The sequence below is a fragment of the Phalacrocorax aristotelis genome, chromosome 25 (genome assembly GCF_949628215.1).
Source record: "Phalacrocorax aristotelis chromosome 25, bGulAri2.1, whole genome shotgun sequence".
Taxonomy (NCBI): Eukaryota; Metazoa; Chordata; class Aves; order Suliformes; family Phalacrocoracidae; genus Phalacrocorax; species Phalacrocorax aristotelis.
In genome coordinates, this window is record NC_134300.1 from 2139455 (window position 1) to 2154435 (window position 14981).

General features: G+C 49.2%; 4 protein-coding genes across 6 annotated transcripts; 2 read left to right on the forward strand and 2 right to left on the reverse strand.

Moving 5' to 3' along the window:
* Positions 1-2186: 2186 nt before the first annotated feature.
* On the reverse strand, positions 2187-2645 carry LOC142048253 (scale keratin-like). Of its 2 annotated transcripts, XM_075074960.1 has the most exons (2): positions 2317-2645; positions 2187-2265 (listed from the first exon to the last, which is right to left on the reverse strand). In XM_075074960.1, exons 1-2 carry the CDS (start codon positions 2643-2645, stop codon positions 2187-2189), a joined length of 408 nt encoding a protein of 135 aa, XP_074931061.1. The 2 variants fall into 2 exon arrangements, with proteins under 2 accessions (XP_074931061.1, XP_074931060.1); XM_075074959.1 differs by having other exon boundaries at positions 2187-2645.
* A 4629-nt stretch (positions 2646-7274) lies between these two features.
* Positions 7275-7875, forward strand: LOC142048251 (scale keratin-like). Of its 2 annotated transcripts, XM_075074957.1 has the most exons (2): positions 7275-7603; positions 7655-7875. In XM_075074957.1, the coding sequence occupies exons 1-2, from the start codon at positions 7275-7277 to the stop codon at positions 7731-7733; spliced, it is 408 nt and encodes a 135-aa protein (XP_074931058.1). In that variant the 3' UTR covers positions 7734-7875. The 2 variants fall into 2 exon arrangements, with proteins under 2 accessions (XP_074931058.1, XP_074931057.1); XM_075074956.1 differs by having other exon boundaries at positions 7275-7875.
* A 2935-nt stretch (positions 7876-10810) lies between these two features.
* Positions 10811-11938, reverse strand: LOC142048310 (feather keratin 3-like). The gene is made up of 2 exons (XM_075075051.1): positions 11873-11938; positions 10811-11487 (listed from the first exon to the last, which is right to left on the reverse strand). Exon 2 carries the CDS (start codon positions 11464-11466, stop codon positions 11101-11103), a length of 366 nt encoding a protein of 121 aa, XP_074931152.1. The 5' UTR covers positions 11467-11487; positions 11873-11938; the 3' UTR covers positions 10811-11100.
* Positions 11939-13270: 1332 nt separating this feature from the next.
* On the forward strand, positions 13271-14063 carry LOC142048291 (feather keratin 3-like). Its single transcript, XM_075075013.1, has one exon. The coding sequence runs from the start codon at positions 13271-13273 to the stop codon at positions 13634-13636; it is 366 nt and encodes a 121-aa protein (XP_074931114.1). The 3' UTR covers positions 13637-14063.
* Positions 14064-14981: the final 918 nt, after the last annotated feature.

Sequence of the window (14981 nt, forward strand, 5' to 3'; positions counted from 1 at the left end):
CCTCCGTTCCCTAATGAGCCCCTTGAACATCTTTGCTGATCATAGCAGGAGCAGAGCTGGTGGCTCAGCTGAGGCTGGATTCAAAGCAGATTATGGAGAAAAGGGTGGCAGATGAGGCCCCCAGGTGGGGAGGGATGCTCCTGAGACAGAAGGGATTTAGGGAGGTGGGGAGAGCAGTGAAGGTTATTGGCAGGGAGTTGCTGAAAGGATTGGAGGAGCTGCAACAAGGCAAAGCACTCTTCAGAGGTCTGTAAGATGTCTAATGGACCTCTTAGATGAGGAATATCACAGGCGAGGCTGAAAGTTAGAGCTGCTGAAGGTGGGGGTTTCTGTTCTGAGGACTTTGGAATAATCTCCCCAGGGAAGTGGTTGACTTGGACACTTTTAAGATTCAGCTGGACAGGGTGTTGGGCTATCTTCTCTAGACTGTGCTCTTCCTGGAAAGGTTGGACTAGATGGTCTCTGAGGTCCCTTCCAACCTGTGATTCTGTGACTTTCCATGCAGGAGGAATTGGGAAACACAACAGTGCAGAGGGTATGTACACAGGGTTATGACTTTTTCTACTTTTTAAGCTTTCTGGGCACCATAACTGTTCTAGATGTTCTAGCTGTTCTTGCTGGTATAGATGAATTAGTCCTTGGGGTAGTGTCCTCGTTTTGGCTGGGATAGAGTTAATTTTCTTCCTTGGTTGGTACAGTGCTGTGTTTTAAATTTAGTATGAGAATAATGTTGATAACACACGGATGTTTTAGTTGTTGCTGAGTAGTGTTTATACTAGTCAAGGACTCTTCCAGCTTCCCATGCTCTGCCGTGTGCACAAGAAGCTGGAAGGGGAGGAGGCACAGCTGTGACAGCTGACTCAGACTGACCAAAGGGATGTTCCATACCATGTGACATCATGCTCAGTATAAAAGCTGAAGGGAATTGGCTGGGGGCAGTGGTTGCTGCTCGGGGACCGTGTGGACATCGTTTGGTGGGTCATGAGTGGTTGCATCACTTGTTTGGTTTTTGGTTGTGGTTTTTTTCCCCCCCCGGGTTTTGTTTCTCTCATTGTTTTTCTTTTCATTAAAATTTATTATTATATTTTAATTCTTAAACTGTTCTTATCTCAGCCCATGAGTTCTCTTACTTTTGCCCTTCTGATTCTCTTCCCCATCCCGCAGGGCGTGAGGGAGAGGCTGTCTGGCATTTAGCTGCCTGCCATGTTAAATCACAACAGGTAGCTGTATTAAAGTAGCTGTTTTTCCATCCAAAAACCTCTAACACCATAGATTTCATGATTATACAGAAAGACTCATATAATGCAATTACATTGTATGGCCCAGAACACTTCCTTTCTTTAGGGATTTTACAGAAATTTAATTAAACTTTCTGCAGAGGCTATTATTGAGGATAGAGTTTAAGTAGTTGAGTGACAACCTGAAGTTCAAAGAGATTAATCAAGGACTTAGAAGAAATTCTTACTAAAGCCTAATATTTTTAGGAAAGAGTTTAAAATTAGTAATCTACTGTTTCATTTCTCCGCCACTACTAATGTGTAACCAGTGGATGTACAACCAAGAAGCAGAATTCTTCAAAAATGTCAAGAATCTTTTTTTTTTCCTGAAAAATGAGGAGGGCATTCCTTCTGTGCTGATGGCTTCACACTGCTTTTGTACGTTTCAAACCCTGAGTTTTTTAGGTGGGGCATTCATCTACATAGTTTATACTGTTACTGACAGCTGGGCAGGTTAAGCTTCTCCTAAGACAAATAACAAGGATGAAAACATGAGAAAGGAACACCAGAACACAGCAACTTTGATGCAATGAAATTTTAATGATAGTGAGAAAGGAATACAATTTCAGAGTCTCCAAGAAGTATAAAACTAGTCTTTAGTCTGGGGTATATTAATGGTGATTACTTTTTTTTTCTTTCTTCCTGAATCTTAGCTGTTGATTTGAACAAACAGGAACCATTTTGAGCAACTATGTTACACGTTTACCCCAGGCAATATGGAAATGTTACAGGAGAAGTATTTAGGGCAGAAATTGGAAGTAGAAGTTGAGAGGAGAAATTCAAAAAGGGCAGGAGGGGTACAGCTCTGTGGTTTTGGAACAGAGCACTGGTGGTTCAGACCTCTTTAGGTGTGAAACAATCGTATCTCATTTGTTAGTTATCTGCTTAGTTGGGATATTTCTGTAGGGTTTAGCAGGGCCCCCAGCTGCCACGGCCATACCTGTTGTACCGGTAGGAGTAAGGGCTGCAATAGCTAGAGCCATAGGGTCTACCATAGCCATAGAGGCCCCTGTAACCCAGGGAGCCCCCATAGCCCCACAGACCTCCACAGCCCAGGGAAGAGCCCCCATATCCATACAGACCCCCATAGCCCAGGGAGGAGCCATAGCCCCCATAGCCATACAGACCCCCAGAGCCCAGGGAGCCCCCATAGCCCCCAAGGACAGGTGCTCCAGAGGATCCCACAATGGAATCCTGAGGGAAGGAGCTGAGGATGGGGCCAGGGAAGGTGATGACGACTGGAGGTGGCTGGATCACAGTCGTGGAGTCGGGGCACTGGCGGACGCACGGTTCATTCCCACTGTCAGCGAGGGGCTGGGGGCGGTTGATACCACCAACGGCAGTGGAGCACAGGTCGTAGCAAGACATCTCGCAGGGATGGAGGTCAGTCTGTAAAACAGTCATTTATGTTAACGTTGAAGAAATATCAAACATTAGGTTATGATGAAGCAGTCCAACAGGGTATCAGTAATAAATCTGGGAAGTAAACATTTTTTTTCTTCTTGCTATTCTTCCTAGCACTGTAATCTGGAGGCTAGTTTTGACTTAAGTATGACAAAGTCATGTACCTTTCAATTACATCTTTGGTATTTCTAGATAAGCTATTTTGGTAGTATTATATTACTCTTAGTTGATGGTTTCTTTCCTTCCAGTTATAAACTCAGCAGAACCTTGCTAAGTGTAGCCATATACAATCATGTATATGATCTGTTTTTATCTCCTAAAATAGTCCAAGAATTCCCCAAAGCCCTAAAATGTTATAAGTTTGTGATTCAAAACTGCTTGATATACTCCTTTTCTGGAGCTTATCTTTACAGAGCCTGGTAATGAATGAGAAACCAAACATTATTTCTAGCAGCAAATAATCTACAGATCACTGGCAGTAGCTGAAGAGGACTTGGTCCTAAGTTAAAATCAAGAGTTCCTGACAGCAAGTTAAGTTTAGCAAAGTTTGAGAGAAATCTGACTTACCCAATTCACAAAGGCGAGTAAGGTGAGAGAAGTGGATAGAGAAGACTTGACACAGGGAGCTTTTATACAGCTCCATCGATTGCCTGGAGGACATTAGGCATCCTATGCGTGACTTCATAATTAGGTACCAACCCAAAATTGTAGGACACGTAGTTCCTCAAAGTGCTGAAATTGTTTTTGTGTATTGCTTTTGCATTGCAGGCACTTCAAACCCACACATAGCATGACATGCACGCTCCACCACAGACCTCTCTATTATCTCCAGGCTTTATGTGTGGAATTATTTTTTATTATTCCATTGCTCTTCTTAGCATTAGGGGAGGAAGTAAGCTGACTTGATTTATTTGAGTCCTGCATAATTAGGATGACAAGAGGAGTCATTTCTTTTGTCCAGTTACTGGTCTTCTAGTGTAGGCAACAGTATACCTGGAGACAGAATGGAATTTCTTTTAGGATCTCAGATGAAGGCTAGAGTCGCATAACAAGGGTAAAAACATTCTTTCTGCAGGTTTAGCGCTTCTACTTCCAGCTACTCAACACAAGTCAAACACAATAATGACGAACATATTTTAATGACATTTGGCCAGCTCTCTACTAGTTGTCTTTCAGTCCTGGGAACAGCAAAACATTTCAGCTGGCAGTCACAGGACTATGGAAACTGATTTTTCTGAGTTGTTTCATCAAGCTCTGATTTCCTTTATATTTTATTGTGTCTTCTCCTCCTATTATGTGTTAGAGCAATACCTAGGAACACAGGACTAAAAGAAGCAAGTAAATCATGGTAAGACATGACTACTGAAAGGGATTCTAGTCCTGAGACAATGAAGACAGACCCCGCTGTACCCTGGGTTGGGTTCTTTTGGCGCTTTTTGCTTGTTTGTTTTTGGTGTTTTTTTTTTCCTTTTTGTTTTGGGTTCTTTGTTTGCTTTTTTTGGATAAAAGTTCAGTTAACATAAGCAGATTTCTGTTTCTGGACCAATGTGTACCTTAGTAAAACAGAAGGTAGATTTTCTTTTTAAAAGACAAAGGAAGGTCCAAAAGTGTTATAAACTATGAACTGATTACGGGAAAGACACAGGTGACTTAAACTTACCTATTTTAATGTGATAATCTCTCATAATAGTGGGGTGTAGGCATATAGGCATACTTTTTATATAATTATGACACAGTCTGTATAAGCTAGTAATGGGTGTTCATGAGGTATTTGAAAATCCTGTGGAACGTTCTTGCAAAACTTTGAGATGGCTTTTTTATTTTCAGTATTATAGCTCGGGAAATCCCCTTATGTACCTCCAGATTTGGAAAAGTCATAATTTAGAAATAATATGTGGTCTGAAGATAACCACGTTGATGATTATGATAACCATGATAATGATATAGTATTACAATAATGACATAAAGAAAGAAAACTCAGCAGAAAACAGCGTTTGTTTTTCCAAGTGGATTCCCACCTCGTAACTGTTCTCTACTGAAGATGCCATCAACAATGAGGTTAGCTGCAAGATCAGTTTTAGACCAGGATCAAGGACTCCTGAGGAGAAATCTAGAAATTAAAGGAAACTTCATGAAAATGTTCCCTCTTAAACTTGTGGATCAAACTGAGCTGCAAGTTTTGTGTATCCCTGACTGCTTATGATTTCAGATATTCACTGGGAATCTGTCCACTTTCTGATGTCACTTCGATGACACTTTAGACACTTTGATGTCTAAAAGGTTGCTTTCATCAAGTGAAATAAGAGCTGCGGACATCCTTTAACACCTGTGAATGGTCTGTGATTTAAACAGGTGGTCTCTGCAGTTTTGAACAGCCAAAAGGAGCCTGTTCAATGTACCTGCAGACATGGCAGATGGGCAGAGATAAAACATAGATGAGCAAATGGGACACCAGTAAGAACTGCGTATTCGGCGATTAATACGTTGGGTTGTTAATGGTATTAGAATGTGGCTTAGTCTGTTACTCTGAAATCTCACGTCTCAGCTCTCTTATTCTTTTTAAAAAAGAAAGGCTATTTTTTCTAATACAGATAAATTTGGGGTTTCTTCTATATACCTTCTACAAAAACCCTGCAGCTACCTCAGTAAGTCACAAATTTAGATATTAATTCAATATATACTTTGATTATATTGAGTTTTCCATCCTAAGCATAAAAAATATAAATATCTCTCATTTCAGAACTGAATTTAGCTTTAAGATGTAGTTTGAGGGTCAGATAAAACCTGAGGCTGTTTTGGACATCTGTCACTGTGTGTTCAGGAATGCTCACAATATAATTTGACTCAGAGTATTGAGAATCCTCCATGGATTCCAATATGAATTGTATCACATTTCAGAAATAAACATAACCACACAAAAAATATTGCCTGCCTTCCCAAGGGTGTAACGACAGGCTGTATTTTGTCTTTAAGAAGAGAGAAAACTTATGTAAGGGACTTTGAAAGAAACACCTCACAGTGGGTTATTTCTGATAAATACCTGAGCATCATTGTCATATGAGACAGCAAAAGAAGAATACCTATGTATAAGCAGCTTACTACATGGTGCAACTCCAAAGAGAATAGAAAACTGATATTAATTTCATGAATCATGTTTTAGAATGAAAGATGCATTAATTTCACCCATCACTCTCTTAGATGAAAGAACCTTGCGTGATGTAATGAGTGTGTTATGTTACATGATAATTGAAATCAAGTAATAAAAACAGAAAGCGACACAATTTCATCACTTTGTGGAGCTATCAATACAAAAAATGTGCTGCGTCAACTAATTAGATCCCCATTCACAAACCCAGCCTCTCATCCCTGAGGCAGTCTGAACTGTATAAAAGCTCTCTCCGCTCAGGGTTCTTCCCACCTCTTCTATTCACTCGTTCTTCTCAGCAAATCTGGTAAGTCCGAATCTGCTCTTTAGAACTATTGGAATAGCTCTTTGCTATATAAACTTATCTAGGACAGTCTCTTCTATTAAGAACTAGTGCATAAAATTTTAGGTGAAAAGATAAAGTTTACAAGAATTATTAAACGTGTTATGGACAGCTGTTCTGTGCATTCAGGGTTGGCATTCAATTTAAAGCAAACTAGAAGTTCCTTGATATGGCAGAAAATTAAGTGACTAGTTCAAGTCACTGAAGAAGTGACTGATGAATTGAAGTGAGTGAAGAAATCAAGTGACTAGTTCAACATGCATTCCTCTTCTGTTTGTTTATGAGGGTAACTGGAAATTATTTGAAAAAGTTTAAATCTTTGTGGTTCCCAGGGAAATGTTAGGCTTAGAAGCAGACTTTCCATTACCTCCAGTTTATTCTATTACTGGTCACCCAAGGTGTTCTTACATTAATTCAAGATGAATAGGCATGAATAATACCAGAAATCAGGCACTGGCTTAGATAGAGTAGGACACAGAGGAACTGAGAGCTGTTGAAAATGCTCTGTAAGAAATTTATTTAATGAAGAGTGGTCAAGCAGGGAATTAAAGGAGCTGACAGGTGAAAGGCTGTGTTTTTTCTGTTAATGGGGGCAAGTGGTTTGGAGGTGAGATTTTTTTCCAGAAGAGTTCAGAGCCCAGAATCAAAACACTGTGGTGTTAAGCTAGATGTAAATATCTCTGTGCCCTGATACAATGGTTGGAAATCAGGGACAATAATCTTTGCAATTCCCTTGTAATGGTCTCATCAAACAAGTCACTGAGCAAATCTGAATAGACAATGACTTATAATCCCTGTTCTCACAAGGCTCAGCATAAAGGAGATCAGTGGGAATGAAGAGTTAGAGTCATGAAATCACGCATAACAACACACTCCGTTCTTGGAGTCCCAGTCCTTGCAGATCTACTGACTCACCAAAGCATCTGGACAAACAATTTTGCTGTTCTGCTTCAATTTTAATTTCTAATAAACATGGGTAAACTGGTGCACTTCAAAGCACTCTTGTCTGAGGAAAGTCAGTGACTCTATAGCACTTTTATGTATGTAAATAATGTCTTGTACTTGGTAAAATCAACTCTTGTAGATTGACCTCCATCCCTGCGAGATGTCTTGCTACGACCTGTGCTCCACTGCCGTTGGTGGTATCAACCGCCCCCAGCCCCTCGCTGACAGTGGGAATGAACCGTGCGTCCGCCAGTGCCCCGACTCCACGACTGTGATCCAGCCACCTCCAGTCGTCGTCACCTTCCCTGGCCCCATCCTTAGCTCCTTCCCTCAGGATTCCATTGTGGGATCCTCTGGAGCACCTGTCCTTGGGGGCTATGGGGGCTCCCTGGGCTCTGGGGGTCTGTATGGCTATGGGGGCTATGGCTCCTCCCTGGGCTATGGGGGTCTGTATGGATATGGGGGCTCTTCCCTGGGCTGTGGAGGTCTGTGGGGCTATGGGGGCTCCCTGGGTTACAGGGGCCTCTATGGCTATGGTAGACCCTATGGCTCTAGCTATTGCAGCCCTTACTCCTACCGGTACAACAGGTATGGCCGTGGCAGCTGGGGGCCCTGCTAAACCCTACAGAAATATCCCTTGACTAAAGAATGACTGGCAAACGCACGATGCGATCTTGATTCTCAACTGAGCTCTTTGGAAAGGGGCAGAGTATAAAAGACTTCCACTTAATACAGTGGAGTCAGAACAGCTCCATAAATTATACTTTGTTTCCTTCTTCATTTCATCTCCTCTTCCTTGCCCCTGCCAGTGGACAAATGTGTAACTCCACCATCCTCCCAGAGGACACTTGCTTCTCCCTGAAACTGCCACCTCCCGGGAGAAGCCTGAAGGAGCACCTCTCTTGAAGCATGGGGGTGACAACCTGCCTGCCTCTTCCTTGTGTATCTTTCTCCAGTGGCTGCTTTCCTGTACTGCAATAAAAGAAGCCTGCATCCCATGCCTGCCTCTTTGCCTTTCCTTTCAAAGCCCAGCCTCAGCTGCGGGGCTCCCTGGCCCTGCACATGTTCCCCACCAGCTGGGCCAGGATGGTGTCTTAGCCCCAGCAAAGTGAGGCTGAGCTGCTTTTGGGGAGACTCCACAGGCCTGGCCACGCAGAGTCCTACCTCTAAGAAACCCATATGCCCAGTCTTTCATTGCTACTGAGCTGAAATGATCATCTCCCTACACGAATTATTCTTGCGGTCAGTTTTCCAGCTGTTAGTCCAATTTTTTTTTTTACTAGTTAATTTTGTGCTGGAATTCCTTTTAATTTTATGTCTTCCCAGATGATGTGCTAGAAATCATGAAACTGTGTTCAAAGACAAAGCAAAAAAGTGTGGCCTGAAGTTCTGTCAAAGCATATTCTGCGAAGGAACAATAGGAGGAAGGTAAACAATGGGAAACAATTTTTAAGATCGCTATCTGATGAGCAAAGATCAAGCATTACCACTTCTTCTCCTTAATCACTGCTGTGATAACAGTTGCCTCAGGGAAGTTTTGGCTGAGTCTGTAAGTCATCTGGGTGAAGTAAAAAGAATATGAACTAATGCATTACAGGATTTTTACCTATTACTTTGCTGAGACTCTTTCAAAGAATATATAATTTCTTGACCTCAACCCTCTGACAATGTCATAGAATAGCGAGTCTGGTTTTAATAGGTAATTTCAATATCCCCAGCCAAATGCAACTGCCTATGTCAGGTGGCTGTGTGCTATAAGTAGTAACAAGTTGAAATGAAAATTAATCTATGGTACTCATGAATCTCACTTTTATTTTAAGAAAATACTATTTTTGCTGATTAGCAAATGCTTATTGAGAATATTTTGACAAAAAAAAAAACAACCTTCACTGAAAGGTTCTCCTCTTTCTGCCTGCTTTATCCTCCCTGTCCCAACACTGCCTGCCCTCATAGCCCTGGGCTTTCTGGGGAAGGTCTTGGGGACTCTGGGAAGGGACTGGAGCTTGCAGGGCCCAGCTGAGAGCTGAGCCCATGCCCCATGACTACCTGGGATGTGTGAAGAGCCCAGGCGGCTAGGGTGGAAGAGAAAAGCTCCTGCCTTTTGGGCATAAGTAAATGGCTCTCTGTCCCTGCTGCTGCTCTCCGTCCTCACATGGCTTGAGGCAAGGACACTGCTGCCATGAATTCTCAGGAGCTCAGCAGCCAGCCTCCTGGCTTGTGCTGCACCAGCCCTCGGCTCAGATTCCTCTCTTACACTGAGCAAAGCCCTCTCTCCTCCGAGCTAGTTCAGCCCAGGGCAATTCCTGGGACAGCTTTAGAGAACATGGATGCCTGGTGTCCTCTTTTTCTCTTCTGCTCAACACCAGGATCCTGCTGTCATGAACAGCCTCTAAGAGGCACTCCAGTGTAAATCATACATGATCACAGCTGAATATCTGAGCTCCAACTGCCAGCTTTTCCACTGATTCTCTCAATAAGGCAGTGTCAGGCAAGTATAAGCCAGCAGCAGTTAAATGTGTATTGTGTCAAAGAGCAAGTGCCTAGCCCAAGATAATAAGATTGGTGAGAGCTATTAGCAGCCAGCTAACCTGATTACGTAGCTTTTATTTGGTCTGGATGCCTGTTCAGGGTGAGCTCATGTCTGATTGGAAAATAGTACATGGAGATTCCACTTTCTATTGGTGTCTACTGTTATATAGGAGTTAAAGGAATGGAGAGAGTTTACTACATTGGTTACTCAAGGATCAGTCTCAGAAAATCTCTAATTACTCGTTTGCTTTAATGGCATTGACACATAATTTGGGAGGACTCTGTTTTATGTCCTGATAACAAAAAGCTGAGTGGCACTAAACAGGAGGGAATCAGACTTTAAGACTGGAAGAACAAGATGGCTTAACTGATGGGAGTAACAGTAACGGTATGATCTTCAGTAATGCAGTGCAGAGCCATGCACCTGCATGACAAGATGCCCTGCAAAGGCTTCTGCCACAGGAATGGGGCTGTGATTTTTATTTCAGGTGTGTAGCAGAGGAGCGAGGAGCACCACGTGTGTTGGTCTGTGCTTGAGGTGAGAATGGGAAAGAGAAGTAGAAGAGGCAATGGCACAAAGGGAGGGGGCAGAAGAAGGGCAAGGTGAAAGAGGAGAAGAATAGGAATTGGAAGCAGAACTTAAAGAGGAATAGAAAGGGGTAGGAGAAGGTAAAGGAGAAAAGGTAAGGGGAAGGCAGAGGAGAAGGGGAGAAGAAGAGGAAAGGTAGAAGGGAAGTGGGAAAAGAAGGAGTAAGAAGATGAGTTAGAAGGGGAAGAGGCTATGGAAGAGGAAACGGAAAGAGAAGCCTCCATTTGCTTTTTATCTCAGTGCCTCAGACAGAGACTTGGAGGCTCAAAGGCCTGAACCACAGACAGGCATCAGCCCTAGCTAACTTCAAGAACCTGGGGCAACCAAGCTCATGCCATGGAGGCTAGAGTTTAGCAACTACAGATGACAAGCATGTGCTGCATGCAAAGGAACAGACAGAACATCAGATCTAATAACATGCAGACATCAGGGCTGTGCGGGGTCTCCCCAAAAGCAGCTGAGCCTGGCTCTGCGGGGGCTGAGAGAGTGCCCTGGCGCAGCTGGCCGGGGCCCCGTGCAGGGCCAGGGAGCCCCGCAGCCGACGCTGGGCTTTGAAAGGAAAGGCAGAGAGGCAGGCATGGATTGCAGGCTTCTTTTATTGCAGTGCAGGAAAGCGGCCACTGGAGAAAGCCACGTACGAGGGAGGCACGCAGGTTGTCCCTGCAGGCTTTGAGTAAGGTGCTCCTTCAGGCTTCTCCCAGGCGGTGGTCATTGCAGAGACATGCCTGTGGGACGATGGTGCGCATCTGGGCATGGTCGGGATTAAGGAGGAGGAGGAGGGTCATGGAGAGAGGGTAAGGAGGGGAGAAAGGGGTGAGGAGTGAGTCTGAGTGTCCCAAGGGCTGTGCCGGGGTCTTTGGGTCAGGGTCTAGCAGGGCCCACAGGTGTCCCACAGCTTCTTGGTGTAGCGGGGCAAGACGCAAGGGCTGCAGGCGGGAGAAGCGTAGGGTCTGCCAAAGGTGCAGAGGCCCCCCGAGCCCTGCGTGGCCCCGGCACCGTAGAGGCCCCCCAGCCCCAGGGAGCCCCCAAAGGCCGGTGCTCCGGAGGAGCCCACCACGGCTTGCTGGGGGAAGGAGCTGAGGATGGGGCCGGGGAAGGTGATGACGACGGGGGGCGGCTGGATGAAGGCCGTGGAGTCGGGGCACTGGCGGGCGCACAGCTCGTTGCAGCTCTCGGCGATGGGCTGCGGGACGGCGACGCTGGTTTTTGGTGGGCACAGGTCGTAGCAAGACATCTTTGTTGGAGAGAGCTGAGCCTGAAAGACATGGCCCCAAGGACAGGTGTCATGACCGAGGAGGAGATCCTCTGGCCGAGCAGGGCCTTGTTCCAGGGCTGCCTTGGAGCTGGAGGGGCCAGAGCCACCGCATTGCCCGCACTGCCCACCGCTTAGCCCTTGCCCAGACAGCCCCCCTCAGCGCCCTGCTCTCCTCACACAGAGGACGCACAAACCCTCCCTGAGAGCCGGGCCTTGCTCTGCACGTCCCGGCCCGAGGCTCCTTCCTCCTCCCGCCATGGCTCAGCCTGCCCTGGCTGCCCGAGCCTGCTACCAGCACGCCCGCTGCTGTCACTGCTCTCCCGCCCAGGGAGGCCCCACGCTGGCCACTGCCACAGCAGGCAGACAGCGGCAGGCACCCACCTACCCTTTTCCTGAGCAGAGCGAGGCAGGAGCGGCGGATGCCAGCACTCACCGAGGGCAGCGCTTTTATTGCTGGCCGCCGAGTGCAGGGAGGAGCTGGCCATGCTGGGGACACGTGGCCCACGGTGGCCAAGCCCCTGCCTCCTCCCTGCGTGGCACGGGGCTGTTTTGCTGATGCCGTTTCCTTGCCGGCCCTAACCCGCTCTATCAGCCCCTGCCATCATCCCGCTTGGACGCTTGCCAGCTGCCACCTCATGGGCCAAATGAGCCCCGCTGTCTTTTCATTATCTCGGTGTGTAAGAGGGCACGCAGCGTGACAAAGGCTGACTGCAAGCGCCCGGCGTGCCACTGCTCTTCGCCAAGGGCTTGGTCTCACGGCGGCCCCGTGCCCTCTTTGCAGAGCCCCAGGCAAGACCAGGGTCATGGCACTGGGCAAGAAGGTGGCCTCGCAAAGGACTGCGGCACGCGAGCGACCGCATGACGTATGCCATGTGGCTATTATCTAGAGAGGCGCGAGGTTACGAAATGCCAAATCAAAGGCACTCCTCTCGGTCACTGCCTGCTCAGCACGATGCATCACTCGCCAGCCCAAGGCAGCCGGCCTCCCTCCGCCCCCAGGCACTGGCCATCAAGCTCTGCACTCTGGGGGAGAAAGACCACTCATGCGCTTCCGCGGGGTACGTGATGCAAGGAGCACGGATCCCCACCTGGGCCCACGTGCCTCGGGCTCATGCCAGTCCTGCCAGGCCCTTGCAAGTGTGGCGGGAGCCCCATTGCTGGGGGACGGTGCTGGGCAGGGTCTGCCCTCGAGCTGCTGGGCAGCTGGGAGCCCTGTCACAATGCACAGCCACAGCAGCCCACAGCTACGCTGGCCCCATTGGCGCTGGCGCCTCTCCTCCCAGCAGAGCCTGGCTGCCAGCTCAGGGCACAGGTGTCTTCCCAGGGCAGAGCACAAGGCAGGCAGCGAGGAGCTGCAGAAGCAGGGGCCTCTGCTGCCGCGCGCAGCCCCTACGAGGGGGATGCCCGCTCTCAATTAGCCCACGGAGCAGAAAGGGGAGGAGAGCCTCAGAAGGGGCATGTGCTGGACGGGTGAGGGGATGCTGACTCAGGGAGGGCCAGAAGCCCAACAGCCCTGTTGTCATTGGCAGGAGGGAGTGCCGCCTCTGCAGATTGGCCCAGGTGGTGCTGAGCAATGGCAGGGCCGCTATAAAAGCTCTGCCTCTGCCAGGCTCTCCCATCCACTGCTCTGCTTGCCTTCTCCTCTGGGAACAGGGTAAGTCTGCGAGCGGTTCTTCTTCAGACCCCCTGCTCTGCGCCCGACCCCTGCGCCTCGGGTGCTCCCCTCAGCTGCTCTCTTACAACCTCTGCCCTCTCGCAGAGCACCATCAGATCCCGCACAAAGATGTCCTGCTACGACCTGTGCCCACCAAAAACCAGCGTCGCCGTCCCGCAGCCCATCGCCGAGAGCTGCAACGAGCTGTGCGCCCGCCAGTGCCCCGACTCCACGGCCTTCATCCAGCCGCCCCCCGTCGTCGTCACCTTCCCCGGCCCCATCCTCAGCTCCTTCCCCCAGCAAGCCGTGGTGGGCTCCTCCGGAGCACCGGCCTTTGGGGGCTCCCTGGGGCTGGGGGGCCTCTACGGTGCCGGGGCCACGCAGGGCTCGGGGGGCCTCTGCACCTTTGGCAGACCCTACGCTTCTCCCGCCTGCAGCCCTTGCGTCTTGCCCCGCTACACCAAGAAGCTGTGGGACACCTGTGGGCCCTGCTAGACCCTGACCCAAAGTCCCCGGCACCGCCCCCACACCAAACACCAATGCCACCGCCACCCATGCACGGCTGAGCTGGTGGGCACGAGGCACTGAGGAGTGCTGAGCAGCCCCATCCAACGCCTGGGCAGCTGGCAGTGCCGCTCACCCTTGGCCCTTCCTGCCCTCTTCCCCTGCCCTTTAATCCCCTCCCGTGCCCAGTCCTCCCTGCCCTGGGACGGGGCAGGAGGTGGACCCGAAAGGCCCTGTGGGGCTGCAGGGCCACGACTTCGGCATCCGGAGCGCTGCAGCAACGGGGCATCCGGAGAGACAATCGGTGCTCTGGGGAAGATCCCTCTGCCTCCCCCAACACATGGCAGCCAGCCTCTCTGGGTCTTGCCCACCCTCCCTCTGAGAGCCTCTCCTGCCCCTCTGGGCACAATAAAGATTTCCTGCATCCAACTCGTGCCTCCCTCCCTCTTTGTGCCCCTTTGGGAGGACCCCGGGGGTCGCGTGCCCGTCAGCTCTGGGAGGGCAAATGCTGAGATGCCCAGGAGAGGTGAGGATGGGCAGCGCTGGGAGAGGGAGGATGCAGACAGGCAGGGGAGAGGGAGCTTTTGGTTGGAGCTTGCAGGAGCTGGGGAAAGGGCAGAGGGCAGAGAGCAGGCCAGGTGCTGGCAGCGCTCCTTTGCCTGGTCTTCGCAGTGCAGGAGAGACACCGGCACCGCCAGGTCCCGCTGATCCACCGAAGCACGGCAGCACCTCTGGGCACCTGCGCAGAGGAGGCTGGACGAGAGCCAGCGTTAAACCCGCGCTTGGGAAATGGCTGTCACGTGCTGGAGAGCAGCTTGTTGAGGGTGGGCCCAGGGGATGCTGCTGGTGGACACCAAGGTGAGCACGAGCCGGCCACGTGTCCTGGGCCAAAGGCAGCCAGCGGGGCCCTGGGCTGCATGCTGAGGAGCATGGGCGGCAGGGGGAGGGAGGGGAGCGTTGCATTTGCCTCAGCACTGGCGAGGCCACCCCTGCGGTGCTGTGTTGAGCCCAGGGCTGCCCAGCACAGGAGAGATGTGTGGCTCCTGGAGAGAGCCCAGCAAAGAGCTGCTCGCCGATGAGCGTCCTGGTTTGGGCTGGGATAGAGTGAATTGCCTTCACAGTAGCTGGGATGGGGCTATGTTCTGGATTTGTGCTGGAAACAGTGTGGATAATCGCGGGACATTTTCCTTCTTGCTGAGGAGATCCAGAGAGAGATGGGACTGTTCATGGTGGTGCAGAGGAGGCTCAGCGGGGCTCAGCAATGTGCAGAGAAGGCCAGCACGGCCAGCACATGCAGCGGAGAGCTCCCAAGATGATGAGGGGCCTGGAGTGTCTC

What these genes read in the sequence shown, in the direction of transcription:
- LOC142048253 (XM_075074959.1), bottom strand. Translation starts at nt 2,645, where the DNA reads ATGTCTTGCTACGACCTGTGCTCCACTGCCGTTGGTGGTATCAACCGC.
- LOC142048251 (XM_075074956.1), top strand. Translation starts at nt 7,275, where the DNA reads ATGTCTTGCTACGACCTGTGCTCCACTGCCGTTGGTGGTATCAACCGC.
- LOC142048310 (XM_075075051.1), bottom strand. Translation starts at nt 11,466, where the DNA reads ATGTCTTGCTACGACCTGTGCCCACCAAAAACCAGCGTCGCCGTCCCG.
- LOC142048291 (XM_075075013.1), top strand. Translation starts at nt 13,271, where the DNA reads ATGTCCTGCTACGACCTGTGCCCACCAAAAACCAGCGTCGCCGTCCCG.